Genomic DNA, 17,097 nt, shown 5'->3' with positions numbered 1-17,097 from the left:
GACAGTTTCTTCGATGTGCTAATGCTCCACAAGGCACAGCTCTGTGAGCGATGTCGCTTATTTCCAACGAAATAGTCCGACTGCGGTGGCACTTTGCACTGCAGCTCGCAACCATTTGTTCCAGGTTTTATTTTTATCCAACAGCCAATCATGAGGCGAGTTAAGGTCGCGTCACGGAGGATGCATCCAATCGGCGCATGCGTCTCACGAACGAGCGTAGCTGGGAAAAGATGGCGGCGGGCTCCGATTTGCTGGGTGATGTTTTCTTGAGCACAGAGGTGGACGAAAAAGTAGTTAGTGACCTAGATGGATCCCTGGAGTCTGAACTAACAGAAACAAGGCGCGATAACACAACCGCTAGGGCCCCGTCTGCAGAAAATCATGGCGGAAACTCAGCTCTAGGTAGTAGTTTAAATGTTCAGGGTAGCAAAATGGGACTTTCACAACAAGAGCTTGCTAAAGCAGGTAAGATAGCTGCGCACTCCGGTTAGCTAACATTAGCTAATTTTGGTCACGTTACTCAGCTGGTTATAGCTTATTTGGCTTCACTTGTCTGTGTCCCGAAACTAAAGCGAATCGGAGAGTTGCTCGACACTCCCCTTGTTTTCATGTGTTTCCGCTGCTGCAGGGACAGGAGCGCAAGGAGGTGTCAGTAACAGTACGGGGTCCCTGGGTTCAAGCATGGATGGGGCAGCAGGGATCACATCGACGGCAGGACCGAGTGTGACAGCCACTCAGAGTCAGTCCAAGTCGGACGCAGCCAGTGGAGTTGTTATGGTTACACTAGATGCAACAGCTGGCGCTGGCAGACCTGGAGCGACCGATGCGCAAACTCTGAATGGAGGTGCCGTGGTGATGAACTGTCAAATAACCGCAGGCGGACCCGCTGACAGCAACAACTCGCAGCCCGGTGCTGTCACACTCCTCAACAACGGACCTGTGAGCAAACCAAGCGCAGCAGGTCTGCCTGGAACACCTAGTACTATTATCCGAGCTACTTTGAACGCGCAAAATGTTGTGACTTCGTCTGTTATCTCGTCCCAGCCTTCTGTGAAAACTGTTCCCACAATCACGCTGGTGAGGCCACCTATGCAAACCTTCATGAACCCTTCACCAAGTACAGGCAGTCCAACCACAGTTTTAACGTCACCGTCTGTCAGTGTTACCAGCACAACTGGCTCTCCTGCTAGCAAAACTGACTGCCCAAAAGTTATCTTGCCTACTGGTGCCCACGTCGTGGCTTCAGTTGTTGCTACAGGGACGACAGTGAGGAGTCCGACTGTTTTGCAGGGCTTGAGGACTTCAGTACCTTCAACAGTTGCTGCAACTCCCGGTGGAATACGAACTATTGTTCCACAGGTGTTAGCTCCTCGACTCGCTCAGCCTCAACAAAACGCCCCAAATATCCAAAACATTCAGCTGCCTCCAGGTAATTGAGTTGTAAAGTCTGAGAGCATGTGGAAGATTAATATTATTATTATTATTATTATTATTATTAACTTTAACGGTTTCCCGAGATGCCTTTGCAGGCAATAGATGATTTGAAACACATTGTAGTAGCTTAGTAGCAACTTTAGAGGTGGCCAGGGTTCTGTAGCAGATTAAAAGCAGGACTCAGTGGAACTCAGCCAACACATTCTTCATATAGTTTATCAATGTAGCTGTCCATTCCAGTCTATTGATTCTTTTTAGTTTGTCTTGTCTGAGACGATTACATCCTATTATAATAGCACCAGCTGGATAAAATATACAGGATATCTCTCAAGCATTATGTGTGTTTGGATGCATGTGTTAAAATGTATTGATGCATGCTCAATAATGCATGTAAGGAAGTCCCAGAAAGTTGATTCCCTCTATCTGGATGCACTGTTTTCAGTGGGAGAAATATTTCATCACTTATCCAAGTGACTGACTGATAAAGTCACTTGAATGCATAATGAAACATTTCTCCGACTGATAATGCCACGTTCAAATGAACTGAATCAACTTTCTGGGATGCATGTGTTGAGTATGCAAAGTCTTCAGGTTAGCATTTTTGTCTCAGTTGTGAACTGTTATTTCAGGGTTTTGTAAAAGTGCAGTGATTCTATTTTATGCTCAGTATAGCATAAAATAAAGAATTATTATATTAGAAAATGAATCCAGATCAAATACAGATACTAAATCAAATACAAATACTAAAACAAACAACATCATTTTTGACAAATGCATCTATTTGCAATTTAGAATGGAAAATCCCCTTTGTGGCCTCCCTGTAGGATATAGTTCTTTGTTGTAGGCCACTGTATTAATGGCAGATTTCTTCCATGGCAGATTTAATTGCCCCTTGAACAAGAATGTTTTTAGCTTTTTGCATGGTGGATTGTGACTTGAACTTTTTTTTTTTATTTATGCTGCCATATAGACCCTGACTGATAATGTTTTTTTTCTGGTAATATCAATTTTTTATAAATATAAAATTCCAATAATAATAAATATGGGTATACTGGCATACGTATTTAAGCATTTAAGAGTTATGTTGAGACAGGAAAATGGTGGGGTAATTGTTTATTAACTTTACTATTAGTTCTATTTACTTTGAAGACGCTGCTCATCCCTGCATCACTGATTGCTCTGCTCTTTTGCAGACAGAGTTTTGTAAAGACTGAAATGGGGCTGTTCTTCTGTATAAACTATTCCTTTATTGCCCCAAGTCTCTCTCTCCTGCATTATACTCCTAACAAAATAAATGTTTTAATATTGTCACATATATCAGTCAGACTCTGCTAACATGCTTGTGGCTCATTTTGGTTTGACAAGTTGCTGAGTGGCTTAGGACTAAATAGGGCTCACTATTGATGCATACATGCGTGCATACATCCTTTTTTTTTTGGTGACTCATTGGGACAGGAAGATAATGACCTTTTAATATTTTAACTCCTTGGATATTTGGCACGTACAGGAATGGTCTTGGTTCGCAGTGAGAGTGGGCAACTGCTGATGATTCCCCAGCAGGCTTTGGCTCAAATGCAAGCTCAGTCGCAGTCACAAAGCGCCATGACTCCACGACCTCCAGCTCCCACAAGCACTCCACCTGTCCAGATCACATCCCTACAGGTACAGATCTGCTAGATACAGTCAAACGCAGAAAATATGACTCAGATACCTGTACAGTTCTGTAAACCTTCTGTAACAGTTGGTTCTCAGACTTTTTCTCAGAACCCAAAAAAGGTAATTCCTCCCAATTCACATTTGATTTATTAGTCTTTAACAGTAAAAGAGTACAAGTGACTTTTTACTGAAATAAAGTTCAGTCTGGCAAAACCAGTAAACTTGTTTATATTCCCAACATCAGTTATATTAATTCAAATTAGTTGTCTTTTATTGATTTTTTTTTTTCTTCTCTGGTCATCCACATCCCATCTACAGTGACTCATAGACATATTCAATGCTGTCTATACCAGTAACATTAACATATCATTTTTAAAGCTACATATACATAAATATGTTCCTTTTTATCTGGTTTTCACAGTGATAACTTATGCTAAACACATAACCTGGTTGGAAGCAGGTCATGCTCAGGGTTTTTAATTTAAAGTCACCTGTAAATTGTCACATTTTCACTGAATTTTCACTAAAGTGATTTTCAGTCCCCTTATCAGGCTTTGGGACAGTACCATTTAATGTTTAAATGTGTCCAGTTGAAAGTTTCAGAGCTCTAACATGCAGCCGTCATTTTAGAACTAAGCAGGACTGAGAGTGCACTCGGCATTAAAATGATTAACTCAAATAGAAATGTTTATTTTACACCTCAGTGCGCTAAATCCCGAGATTAATAATTTTCTGCTGTATTAATTTCCTATCTTACTTGTAACGGGGTTGCATTTTCCTTTCTTTTATATTGCATGTTAAATTTTTATGCTCTTTATAGATTTTTATCACCGTTTTATCGTCATCTGATCGAAGTAGGCGGCACTCGTGATGCGTAAAATGCCCCCTTTTTTTGTTAGCGTCCACAGAGCCTGAGGCAGAAAGCCTGCGTTAACACTGGAAGTAGATAACCACTGAAGTGATACCCATTCACTTCTAGCAGGGGTTTTAGTTTTTGACATGCCAGGTAATGCAAAGAAAGCTGTGCTGAACTTCTTTCACATTACACCTCTCTTGTAACTTCAAAGTAAGGATAAACTTAATCACTATTTTACTTTCTGTTTATAATTGAGTTTTGGTTACTGCTTCAACATAAATACTGTGCCTCTGCTTGGTAAACATTTACAAAACAAGTATTTCTGATTTAATTTTCGTTCCACAGAGTAACTGTTGCATCAACTTAAAAACATATACTATATACTACTACTACTAATATGTAACTTTTTGAATATTTTCTGATTTTTGTTATTTATTAATTTATTTTTTATTAAGCAATATAGCATGTGTCCGAAAAACCCCTGCTGCTCCACTGTCTGCCAAAAGCGTAACATCTTCTTTTATATGTCCTGCAGGCACCAGGTGCACCACTGCTGGCTCGTCCTGTTACTCCCACCACCATTATTAAACAGTGTTCCACAGTTCAGACCACTGTGACAGCTACCACCGCACTACAGAGGCCTCCTGTTCTGCAGGTAAACTCTCACTATATTTAAATCAAATGATTCATTTCCATAACACCAAGTGTAACCCATAGGCTCAGTTTGCATTTTCCCCCTATGCTTTTGCGGATTACCTGGGGAAGCTCTGTTTTTTCACACTATCCCTAATGGGTTAAGTCAAACATCCTGGCCTGGTTTGAACCCAGGCATTGCATACTCTTGTCCAGAGCGAAGCTGTGTAAAACATTATTAAAATAGGAATAGAATCACCTGTAAATCAAATGATCAAATTTCAAAAAGTTTTTTTTTTTAGAAAAATTTATAGATCTGAGACCCTACAATAGACTAAAACCAAGGGAAAAAGTATCTTAAAAAGTTGTCTTAAATTGCCCCTGTAGATGCACTTATGAACTGTAGTTTTTAAAGCTTTTCCAATCTCATGCTCATGTGATTTTTCACTACAGAATCATCTCTGTTTTTAATGTAGGTCTGCCTAACAGCCCAAACATAACATCTATTCAGTGCTGGATTTTGGCCTCATTCCTTGTGTGCAGAGATTTTTCCAAATTCTCTGAACCTTGAATGGTTTCATGTAATTTTGGTCGTAAACTCCTGTGTAGTTTTTGAATCATTCCCAATTTGTTTTTAACATTTCCTACATATAGCCATACCCAGGCATCTTTTCAATCATCTTTAACATTAAGAATAATTTAAAGGGTTTTTTTTTTTTTTTTTTTTTTAGGAAAAAACAAACAAATCTTATTATCATTGTTTCTCATACCCCCTTGTGACCTGGATTAAAACCACTACTCTCTCATCTTCCACATCTGGACAAGTGGTCCTCACTATGATCTCGGTCACATCCTGTTTCCATTAATCTCACACAGTTGACCCAAATTAGTCTAACTCATGCTGCTACTTACATGACATTTGCTTCAGTTAGAATTGTCAGCGGTGTGTCTGAAGTGTCTGCAGAGTGTTGTTGTTATTTGAAATGAATTACACTTCATAATTTTTCTATTTGTCAGGGAATGTGTGCCTGTTACTGTACACCTGCTGAGAACAGCTGTGCAGAAGGTTCTTGGTATATGAGAATATTAAAGTAAGACTCTTATTACTGTTGCTCAAGTAAAAGCTGAATGTATCCTCCATGAACTCGTTAGGACTGATTTCCTACTGTGAGATGGTTTTTAAAAAAACAAGCACAGAATCTGTTTCATAGATTATATGGTCAATTTTTCTGCCAAACGGTCTAACTGTGGCGTGAAAGGATGGGATTTTGCAACAAGGTCAACACAGTTGTTTTCAGTTCCTCTCTGGCTGGCTTGTTTGCTCACTTTTAAAAACATTGCTGCTTCTATTCATCTTTTATGTCCTTATTGCCATGGAAATTCCTTAAATATATTTTTGCTAAACCTTGTTAGTTTTTTTTTCCAGATCATGCTTTTAAAGTAAGCTCTAAAGCATTTGTGTATATAAAAAGTAAAATTCATAGAACACCAGTGTTATGTGGAAAAAAAGGAAATGCACTGTTCAACAGGCCTGCTCGTGTTAAAGCTGTTTCTGACCTCATCATTTTTCTTGGGTCTAATTTCAAGTGCATATTCACTGACACATACAGAACACCATCATGCTGGGAGGAGTTGCTACCACCGCAGGACAGCCGCTAGGAACCGCCACCACAGTGCAGCCCGGATCCGCCTCCACAGCAGTAGCACAGAGGGTGGGGCCCGTTGGAGCTACTGCAACCCCTGTCACTCCGACACCTGTCACAGCTGTAAGAGAGAATTGCTAACCATGATTGATGAACAGCAAAAAAATACCTTTTTCCCTACACCCTATTTAATGTTTTTTTCATGTATTATGTAAATATTTGAGAGAAAATATTTGTGTGTGCTTGCAGGAGACGCTGGAGAATGTGAAAAAATGTAGAAATTTTCTGTCGACACTGATCAAGCTGGCATCCAGCGGGAAACAGTCGTCTGAGACCACAGCTAATGTTAAGGAGCTCGTCAAGAACCTACTGGTACTTCTCTCTCCCTCTTACCTTCTCTGGGTTGACACTTAATCTTTCTCCTGGTGAAATTCCTTCAAAGTTTATTTATGTATGATGTATTCTCATCCATCATGTTTTTTTTTTTTTCTTTTTTCCTTGTAACAGGAAGCAAAGATAGAGCCAGAAGATTTTACCAGTAGGTTATACCAGGAGCTCAACTCATCACCGCAGCCATACCTTGTACCTTTTCTCAAGGTGAGATTAGTGACACACCTGCAGACAAAACCAAAGTTATTACATTGTTCTGTAACTTTGGGACTTACAGTTGAGCACTGTATTACTCACAAACTTAAAAGCCATCAAGACTCTTGTCTTTGATTAGAGAATTTTCTCACATTATTGCACATCTTGTCCATTGGGTATGTTTAGGATCTGCCCACAGATTTTCAATAATGGTTCTGAGGCATGCTTAGGATCACTGCAGCATTTTTGCTTAAATTGATTAATATTTCATGGAAACCTTATTTCTAGCCTCAAAGCAGAATATTTTCCCCCTTAACAGTTTACTCAGTGTTGTCAATTGTTATCATGTGATTTTGGGCTGAAAGCTGATAATGTAGATGCTCCACAATATAAAGGTAAGCTCCTTTGTGGTCACATGGGACTTTAATTTGCATTCCTGCCAAACAAATGCAACTTTATCTGAAGGTTGTGTTGGTCTTCACCTTGACCAATTTTTTAACAGCATTTTGGAAAGTAAAATTTGCAAGCCATCTTTTACCTGTTTTGTAGGCAGCAGTTAACGCTAATCCTAAAATTCACTGTATCAAAAAGAAGCCAGTGGTTGGTGACTTCTACTGCTAGGTGTGCATTCGCACACATGTACCCACTCCATGACAGAGATTAGAGTGCAGGTGAGCGGAGGATTTGCAGCCTTAATCAGGACCAGGCCAAAAGCTATAGCAATTTGTCACACATGGACTTAAATGCTACTGAAAAACTAGAGGAAATATCTGCTCTGCTGGCTGACATGGTGATGTAGTAGCCAGACAGGTAGCTTTAAAAATCTAGAAAGGATGGGGCAAATTTATTCTCTCTGCATTTCTCTTTCATAATCAAATCAATAAAGCTATTTCATAATATTTAAAAATCTGTAAAGCATGTTGTTTCATATAGCTTCTGCAATAGTTTCTTGTTGAAAAGTCAAAGAACAGAAATGAAAAAGAAAAAAACTTTTCTGAACTCCACTTACATAATGAACTTCACTTACATCATAAACTAAATTCTATGCACTGCAGTTTCTTTAGAGTACTATGTGATGTGTAGAAATGATAGAAATGTAATCATTTATCACTAAGCTGCTTCTGTTAGATTTCTTTCTATTATATTCTTTACTTATCCAGGTAAAAGCCTCTCTTTTTAAAGAGTACTCTGGCCAAGACCCCAGCACAATAACCACAACTAACTGACTCATTCACATTATGAACTGAATACATACACACTTCATTCATTCTGACTGTAGAGAAGTCTTCCAGCGCTGCGCCAGATGACCCCAGATTCAGAGGCCTTCATCCAACAAAGCCTGCTGCCTCAGCTGAGCCCTCAGCCTGCAGCCGCAGCCTCCACAGCACTCACTGCTGTGGTGCTGCGACCTCCTCTCTCCACCACCATCACTACAACCACCAGCCCTGCCACAACCAAAACCACAGTTATCAGCCTTACACAGACGCCTCACAGTAAACCGGGACTGGTAATGTTTTTTTTTTTTTTTTTTTGCTATTACCTGTATCGGAATATATTGATGAACATGTATGAACAAGTGGATGCTTCTGAATATATGCCTGTCTCTACTTCTTTCATTTGTGTGCTTTCTTTTAGGTTTCTCATTCTTAGTCTTTTTCTGAATGTGCACAGATAGTACCCCAGCAACAGGGGACCATTGTGAGGCCACCGGTGACGCTGGCTCAGTCTGCCGTGGTAACACTGAGAGGACAAACTCACAGTCGCATCATCGTGGGCCAGCCACAGGTTATCAAACAGCTACAAACAAGTGGGTCATATTAATATTTGTTTAATGCTTAACTGATATTTATTACTGATCAATGTACAGTTAGTTTCAATGTTCAGTCTCAGTGTTGTATTTCATTACTTTAGTACCTCATACAGTTTCAAATGGATATCCATGAAAACATCCCCATGGTCCACTAATGCAATAGCATCACTAAAATCCACTAAATTGCAGCTGTTACGCTTGAGTTTAGCTTCTGTCTTTAATGCATTTAACACGTCTATGGAAGTGCTACCACCTTGTGGCTACTGTTTATAATTGCAAGACACAAAGTCCAAGAATACAAGAGTCAAGTGTATATTCAAATTCTACTGCGTGCTCTAATAGTTTTAGGTGCAGCTGCCTTTCATTAGTCTAAATTCACTACAGAAAACTTGTTTTTGCTCCTGTTTATGATTTTTAGTACCAGCAGTGAAGCAGACATTGGCTCCAGCACCCAAAGGAATACAAGCTTTCAGTCAGCCTTCCTTCGGTGCAGCTCAGAAGAACAAGCTGAAGGAAGGAGGAGGCACTTTCAGGTACGAGAGACCAAAAAAAAAAAAAGAAATCCAACTCACTGTTAAATACCAGTATCTGTATATGCGTTCACAGAGAATTAAGTATCCATAGAAACTTACGTGATGTCATAACTTTTTATGTGCCAACCGTAAGATAAATTAATGCAGTTTATTGCTGTTGTTACTTTTATCTTAAAGTTTACCTGTCATACTGACTTCCAGCACCATATTTTCAGTCTTGGCCTCTACTAGAGTAGCTTTTCACAATTCAGAACAGAAATTATTTACTTTATTATCCTTTGTGCAGCTCCTTAGTTCATTAATTGTGTTAAACAAGTGCTTCCAATTGGTTGCCTCATGAATAGAAGGTTATAATAACAGGTGATTGGGACCACAGCCAGAGCTGTACACCTGTGATACCCATATTAAGGATAACACCTCTCTTTGTCATCATACAGTGCCAAGTACTCTGTGTGTGTTGTGTTGGTTTTTTTTAATGTTGTATTTATTCTGTATAAATGTGCTTAAGACACAAAAAGTAAGAAAACTGTTTTTGTCTCTTCTCCAGGGACGATGACGATATCAACGATGTGGCCTCAATGGCAGGAGTCAACTTGTCAGAAGAGAGTGCCCGTATCTTAGCAACCAACTCCGAGCTTGTTGGCATGGTGACTCGTTCCTGTAAGGACGAGACCTTCCTTTCCACCTCTTTACTCACCCGGATAGTTCTGGACATTGGTGAGAGACGTACACTGTCGAGAAAATGCACAGCATGTTCCTCACTATGCTGACACCGTCTAAAGCTTTATCCATACTCACTCCTGTTGCGACAGGTAAGAAGTTCAGTGTCAGTGAGTTGGGCACAGATGTGATCAACTACATTTCCCATGCCACACAGCAGCGCCTGCAAGACATACTGGAAAAGGTGTCGCATGTTGCACAGCAGAAGAACTTGACTTTTAAGGTGATAATTGATTGCAATTGTAGAGTAGGGGAGACCCACTCACTACTGTGTTTTAAGATCTCTTGTTTCATTTTCCTGTCTGTCCTCGCTTTTCATGCCAACTCCAGGAAGATGAACAGTATGAGCAGGCGAGCGATGTGCGAACCCAGCTCAAATTCTTTGAGCAGCTGGATCAAATGGAGAAGCAAAGGAAGGAAGAGCAGGAGAGAGAGATCCTCTTGAAAGCTGCCAAGGTAACAGCATTCGAACAAGGACACACGGTATCACTGACAGAAACAATCTTGTATGCATAATTATACAGAGAAGGCAAGTGAGTGCTCTTGGGTCATTGTCATTAATATACATTTTCCCTGCCATCACCAAATGCCAGACATGGAAACTGAGAGAGTGAATGAATAAAACAAGTCATTTAATAAATTCTACATATCCTTTTTGAAATATTAAAATGTCCTCGATATTATTTCAGTCTCGGTCACGGCAAGAAGACCCGGAGCAACTCCGACTGAAACAGAAGGCCAAAGAAGTAAGTATATGCTAAAATAATATCCTGGGTGATTGCTTTCTTTTTGAAGCATTGTTATGAGTTTGCCTGTACGTTGAATGTACGTGTTACTACTTGTATTTCAGATGCAGCAGCAGGAGCTGGCTCAAATCAGGCAGAGAGAAGCCAACCTAACAGCGCTGGCAGCAATCGGCCCAAGGAAAAAGCGGAAAATGGACTCACCGGGTAGAGGTGCCAATGCAGAGGTGAGGTGTGATTAACCCAAAGTAGGAATGTGCTTATTTTGAAGTTTTCTGGATTCACAAAAGCAGTTGATGAAAAATTGAATGTCCTTGCTTTGTTTCACCCTCCAGGGATCAGGGTCGTGTCCCTCTCAGACTGGAGGCTCAGGTGGAACAGGCTCCAGACAGTTTATGCGACAGCGCATCACTAGAGTCAACCTCAGGGACCTGCTCTTCTGTCTGGAGAATGAAAGAGGAACCAGTCACTCACACCTGCTCTATAAAGGCTTCCTCAAATAGCCCCCGCATTAAAATGACTAGTTTCACTCAGTGGCATTAAGGAGGCAGAGTGGACCATCGGCTCCGACCCTTCCTGCCGGTACTTCCTTTGATCACCCACTGTTGAATTATGAGGCATCTGTCTGTGGGAGTCATGCTGAAGAGACCTTGGCTTTTAAAAGCCTCTTAAAGAAAATGACTTTTGTATTTTCAGTGGAGAAATGGAGCAAATATTGGAACTTGGCCCTGAATTCAGTGCGCCTCTCAGCTCTGCAGTTACAACCAACCACACTCGATGAAGATGCACTGCCTCATGCTACACAAAAGAACAATGTCTTTACCAAACCGAACACTTCAGATTTAAAACGTGTGTCAGTGGCGTCTGTGCTGTAGCAGCAAATCTCTTTGAAGTGCTTGGCAGACACTCTTGTTTATTTAAGTCGTTAACAGAGATTTTAATTTATCGTACATTTATACTATATTTTAGCAATGCCTGTGGATCGTTTTACAGAGATTAATCTTAACCGGTCTTATCATCTGCTGAGTTGCCTTCTTAACAGTTTAAGCCATATGGATTAGAATGTGTTGATCAAGGAATTTTATATATCCAACACTTCTCTCCAGATTTGTAGAATGAGAGGATTTTTTAGGGATACAGTTGTTGTTGTTGGTTGGCTGTTGTTTTGTTTTGTTTTATTTCTTTTTTATCTTTGTCTGTGATTGGAATCAATGATATTTTATGTGTCATGTATTGTGTGCAGTGTAGAGGTGGTATTAGAGCTCACTGTCATAGGATTTCTGATTTATGGTGAGAGTTCTTGCACAAATTTTGAAGTCTTTTTAATTAGGGTCTTGTATTTTCTACAGAGAATTTAAATACTTTATGTCGCTCGTCAGTAATTAAAAGCAACTAGGTAAGATGTACTCATAAGGTATCGTGACTCCACCCTTTACCTGTCAGCTTTACCTGACTTAAATTTGTGCCATCTCCTTTTAAACCTCTGGAGCACTCCACCACATACAAGCCTAGAGATCGGTTGGCAACCATCTGGTAATCGCCAGTCAGAAGGGGGAAATGCGCATTTTTCCAAGCAGTTGCAAGTACTTACTGTAGGTTGCTGGCAACTACTGTGAAATAAATTTCTTATGGTCCATTCAGGCAGCAGTTAGGCTGGTCAGTGACCCTTGGTAACCACTTGTTGCCAGGGAAAAGGATGTATTCTGCCAATGATTGGTGAATGTTTGCTCGAGGTTGTTGCTGTTTCTAATGTGAAGTTGGTTCCCTAGAAGTATATGGTGCTGCACTGAACATCTCCTTGCAGTTGCTAGCAGGTTGCCACCGTCATCTATAGTTTGTCTGAACAACAGAATGTGACTTCTGTTGCACTTGTGCATGTAGAAATGATAAACAAAGCGTACTGAGGGTATACGCTGTTATTGATGGAGCTGCAAAACTTTGACTGCAACTGTTTAGTACTGAGATTTCCTTTCCCATCTCCAGCTGCTAGTAGCGTTAATACATTTCTTCACTGATGTCAGTACGACATTTACGTCAAGGACTGAATCACAGTGAAAATCCTCTCCAAAGAAATTGTTATTCATCACAGTGTGATTGCAGTCATCGGTGTAAACTTTTAGCGGCAGATTTTCTGCAGTGGAAGCGAGCTCACGGTCCACATATTTAGAAGAGCAGAGAAAAATGAAAAATTTAAATTCTGAAAACAAAAATGGTAATTTTACTCCTTTTCTTGAAAATTGTCGCAAATAAATAAGCCGGTTTTTGTTTGTTTTTGTTTTTTATGATGCCTTTATTTAATATCACCCACAGAACTAAAGACTTACTAAGTAAGACTAGGTTGTTATGATTTTGGAAATGAAATGGCTCTTAATAATTTAACATAGCCAGGTTGGGGGGATTTTTACTGTAATGTGATTTTTAAAGTCAATTTTAAAATCGATTCTAATATTATTACTAATTTCAGCGATTTAAGTGAATTACATTTTTTTCAATAAGTTGAATGTCCACACTTTTTTTTATTTATGAATGATAGAGGTTATTTTGGGTAAACGTGAAATGCAGAGCAACAACTGCACTTTGACAGATCAGTTTTCTAAAACTAATCAATCAAATGAACATACCTTCTATAAATTGTTTATATTTTTGTGCACATACTAATTTTTGTCTTTATACCTTTAGCATTTTATGACAAGATGTTTATCAGCAAGTTTTATTACTGTATATACTTAAGTTGCTCTTTGTAGATTTACTTGACAATTTTGAATTACGAAAAAATGTCTTATTTTTCTTGTACAATTATGTGACAAAAGGAGACAAAAATATTATGCTTTCTTGCCAATATCTTGTAAAATTTGCACAGGTACTTGTTTATATGTAAATAGAGGATTTTCAAACAAAAAGGTTTTTAATTGCTATTTTATAATGGATTGAGAGAAAAAGTTCTCCAAATAAAACATAAACAACTATTTCTGTCTTAATGGTCTTAATTTCTGACAGGTTCACAATGTGGAATTGGAATTCAGACATTTTCAGTCCCATTACCAAAGAGGCATAAAATCAAGCCCCTATCCAAATTTGAAAACATTAGCAACCCTCTGCTGATTCAAGACTGCAGACTTCCAAATCTTCTCTGGCATTAACGTCAGCACAAACACTGGTGCTGGGAGCTTCGTGGTCAAGTCCTAATGAAGTTAGAAGGTGGACTGTTTCATGGTCTGATTGTAATTCATAATATTGATTTGACAAACTACATTATGTCTTGTCCAATCATAACATCTGAATTTTCCATCTCTTCTGGGTGTGAAAGTGTACAGCTCATAGTAAATAGCTTTCAAACTATTCAGATGCATCAAAGAAGTAGACCATGAAGTAGAAATTATAAAATACGTGCTCAACTCAGGGATCTTTTATAAATCTTTTCTAAAATGATTCCTCACAGTGCTTTTTGTTCATGCTTTTCAATAGGTAGGAAAATGTCCTCTCAGAAAAAGACAAATGTGATGTAAAAGGATAACATGCCTTTAGTGGTTTCTCTCTTTCCACGTTAAAAAAAATTCTAATATTCTGCACCCATTAGGCACAAGAATGACGAGTCCTGGTCCACAAAATCACATAAATAGAAGCCTGTTACAGTAGAACACTAAGAATTAATTTCCCCTCCAACCTTCAAATGTTATCAAAAGATGTTTTGCTCAGAATAAAACTTCAACTTTTAATCTCCCAACCTCTTGCTGACTTCTTTAAAGAACTACAGTAAAGGTAATGCCAGTCTTTAGATTAAGTTAAGACCAGAAGTCATGAAGAGGTTTAGGTTTAGTGATCCATCACTGTAATCTTATTTTTCAGTCAAAAATGTCTATTCATTCACCACAACAGGAAAACTAAAGAAGAGTTTTGTTACATCATGCAAACTTTGAAGTGATACAGTACAGTTTACACAGCTTTGGCACTTGAAGTTACATGCTACACTATTTCACTGTGATGTACCTTCATATAAAAAAAGCTTCAACATTTTTCTTGACTCCTTTCACATAAATAGATGTGCGAAAAAAAGGAAAATGTCTTCTTTTTATGTTGCTTGGTTGCAGCCATCTTTTATTTACAGTCCACAGTCCTGAAGCTGTCCTTGTGTATTGAGGACCTAGAGCAGATGTGGGGAATAATTAAACCCAAGGGGCCACATGGAAAACTGGTATTGTTGTGGAAGTCCATACCATTTAGCTCATAAAGAGATAAAATGAATACAAAGTGGAGTTCATCTTACTTAAGTAGCCCCTTGGGAAAAGTAATTGTAATAATGCTTTTCATGAATTAATGATTTATTGGACAATAATATTATGCAATAGTCAATTCATTTACAAACTTTACTTTATTAATGTCTAAACAAATATAATAAATTATCTAAAAATTTCTTTGTAAAAAAATTCATTATTTGATATTTTAACAAAAACAATAATAATTTCCAAAATGAACTGTTTATCAATAAAAATGACATATAGAAATAACATGAAACATTTAATAAAAACCCTTTTTTTAAAAAAATAAATAAATAAAGAGTTAAATAAGTAATTACACTAATTAAAATCTATTTTAAAAAAGAAAAGAAAATGGATTCACAAACTGATTTACATTTTTCGCCCCTTAAAATTCTGTTTACCGTTCTCTTTCGTACATCCATTTCCTCACTTTATGGCACTTTATTAAGCCAGGACACTGTTTCTTTTCTTACTTTAATGCCTCAGCATTCCTTTTTCTTTTTAGCAAGTAGCAGTGAAGAGAGCAGATACAAGCTGTAGCCGAGGTGCAGCGCAGAGCTCCACAGGAGGGCACTGGTGCACCACGTTAGAACTGAGATCTCTGACAGCTGCAGAACCTGAGAATTTGTTTGATCGCTAATTAAATATATATCTTTTATCACCACATGTTACTTAAAAAATAAATAAATGAAAGAGACTCTTACCCATCAAAACAGGAAGTTGGGAATGCGTTTCTGTGTAACATTGGTCTGTAAGGATAACAGCTGTATTATCATTGTATACAAGCACTGACTTCATAACTTTAGCTGTTTAGAAGATCTAAGGATATTTATACACAAAAACACACACTCGCACACAGATGGACATTTCCGTAGAAGGATCATACCAAAGCACTTCCCCGTATTCCTTCAGATTTGGTGGATTTGAGGCTTACAGAGTTGTTTGTTCTGTTCCCTCTGCAGACAAGGTATCTCATGCCTGTAGGTGCCCAAACCATTGTCTTTGTTGTATTGATATCCAGGCATAGGCAGACTTCTAAGTCTTCTCCAATATGAGTTGTCAGGCTATATTTGCTTATGTTACTCTGGGACACCAAACTCAATTCCACTGCCTTGTTTGATTTTGCATAATGAGAGGCTGCTGGCTGCTCACAGGATAATGTCTTTGACTGACAGTTATGAAGATGAGCGAATATATTTCACATATTTTGATATATTCTAGAAGTGCAGTATACATACTTAAAAATGTGGTGAGCAGGGCTCCTTTGATCCCCAGTAGAACTTGCTTGCATATGGTTTAAATATAGTGGACACCTGTCCGAGGTGATTATGCATGACTTTCACATGTACTTTGAAACTTCATCAAGAATGAGCACGTGTGCGTTTCATTGTTAATGTCAGCATGCTAACATACTCATACTGTAATGATGTATTAACATACTAATGTTTAACAGGGTGCCACCTTGCTAATATTTGCTACTTAGCACTTAAAGTAAGGTATAGCCAAGGATGAAGGGGTGACACCAGTTTAGTTTGTAATCAGCTGCAAAGCAAGTTTTGACCTGTTGATGACATGTGGCAAAAAGTCATAAAAGTGCTAAATTTAGGTAACTCTAGTAGGGGCATTAAATTGTGCCTCAAATGTCTCCCTTTTCGTAGTTGGTAAGACAATTTACTTAAAACCACTGATGTGAGCTTTATCGTGAAAGAGGGAATGGGAAAAATATGAGGAATATCCTCGGGGGACAATCAGTTCCAAATTTCATGGGAACCTTTGCAGTGAGCGTTGGACATTTTATTTGTGGCCAAAACAGCAGACAGGCAGACAGGCTCAGTGCTGACACTGCCATTCCTCGAGTCAGACGCTGCGGCTAAACAGCTTCTGTTAAATAAACGGTTTCTTAACATGTATCGTGTTTCTTCAACAAACCTGGAAAATAAATTAAAAGCCACAAGGCTGTGAAAAAAGTATTTCCCCCTCTTTCTGCTTCCCCCCCCCTACATATCTGCCCCACTACCACCAGGTGTGATGGTATGATGTTCTTTTTATAAAATGGTGTGTTAGTTTTATGCCACATGTAACGGGACTCAAACATTCCATAAATTTCAACTTTTGTCTCGTCAGTCCACGGCATACAAGTTATGTGGATCATCAAGATGTTTTTTGGCTACTTTGCCACGGACACTGGGGCAGTCTCTTTTTTGTTGTTGAATTATGAACACTGACTT

At 38.8% G+C, this 17,097-nt stretch overlaps 1 protein-coding gene across 1 annotated transcript; it reads left to right on the top strand.

Moving 5' to 3' along the window:
• The first annotated feature begins 182 nt into the window (after positions 1-182).
• LOC146550811 (transcription initiation factor TFIID subunit 4-like) lies at positions 183-13,573 on the top strand. The gene is made up of 16 exons (XM_085258807.1): positions 183-465; positions 629-1,429; positions 2,942-3,096; positions 4,482-4,601; positions 6,190-6,345; positions 6,472-6,594; positions 6,730-6,819; positions 8,087-8,314; positions 8,479-8,614; positions 9,036-9,150; positions 9,698-9,867; positions 9,963-10,093; positions 10,201-10,326; positions 10,560-10,616; positions 10,721-10,840; positions 10,949-13,573. Exons 1-16 carry the CDS (start codon positions 198-200, stop codon positions 11,114-11,116), a joined length of 2,964 nt encoding a protein of 987 aa, XP_085114933.1. The 5' UTR covers positions 183-197; the 3' UTR covers positions 11,117-13,573.
• The last annotated feature ends 3,524 nt before the right edge of the window (positions 13,574-17,097 follow it).

This window comes from Mchenga conophoros, linkage group LG20 (assembly GCF_057382185.1).
Source record: "Mchenga conophoros isolate Kocher_MC1m ecotype Shallow Benthic linkage group LG20, M_conophoros_male_GT1.1, whole genome shotgun sequence".
Lineage (NCBI taxonomy): Eukaryota > Metazoa > Chordata > Actinopteri > Cichliformes > Cichlidae > Mchenga > Mchenga conophoros.
The sequence above is the reverse complement of the archived record's forward strand: the minus strand, read 5'-3'. Positions and strand labels throughout refer to the sequence as shown.

What these genes read in the sequence shown, in the direction of transcription:
- LOC146550811 (XM_085258807.1), top strand. Translation starts at nt 198, where the DNA reads ATGCGTCTCACGAACGAGCGTAGCTGGGAAAAGATGGCGGCGGGCTCC. An exon ending in TCCTCTTGAAAGCTGCCAAG is followed by an intron (nt 10,327 to 10,559) that starts GTAACAGCATTC and finishes ATATTATTTCAG; the next exon opens with TCTCGGTCACGGCAAGAAGA. An exon ending in GTAGAGGTGCCAATGCAGAG is followed by an intron (nt 10,841 to 10,948) that starts GTGAGGTGTGAT and finishes TTCACCCTCCAG; the next exon opens with GGATCAGGGTCGTGTCCCTC.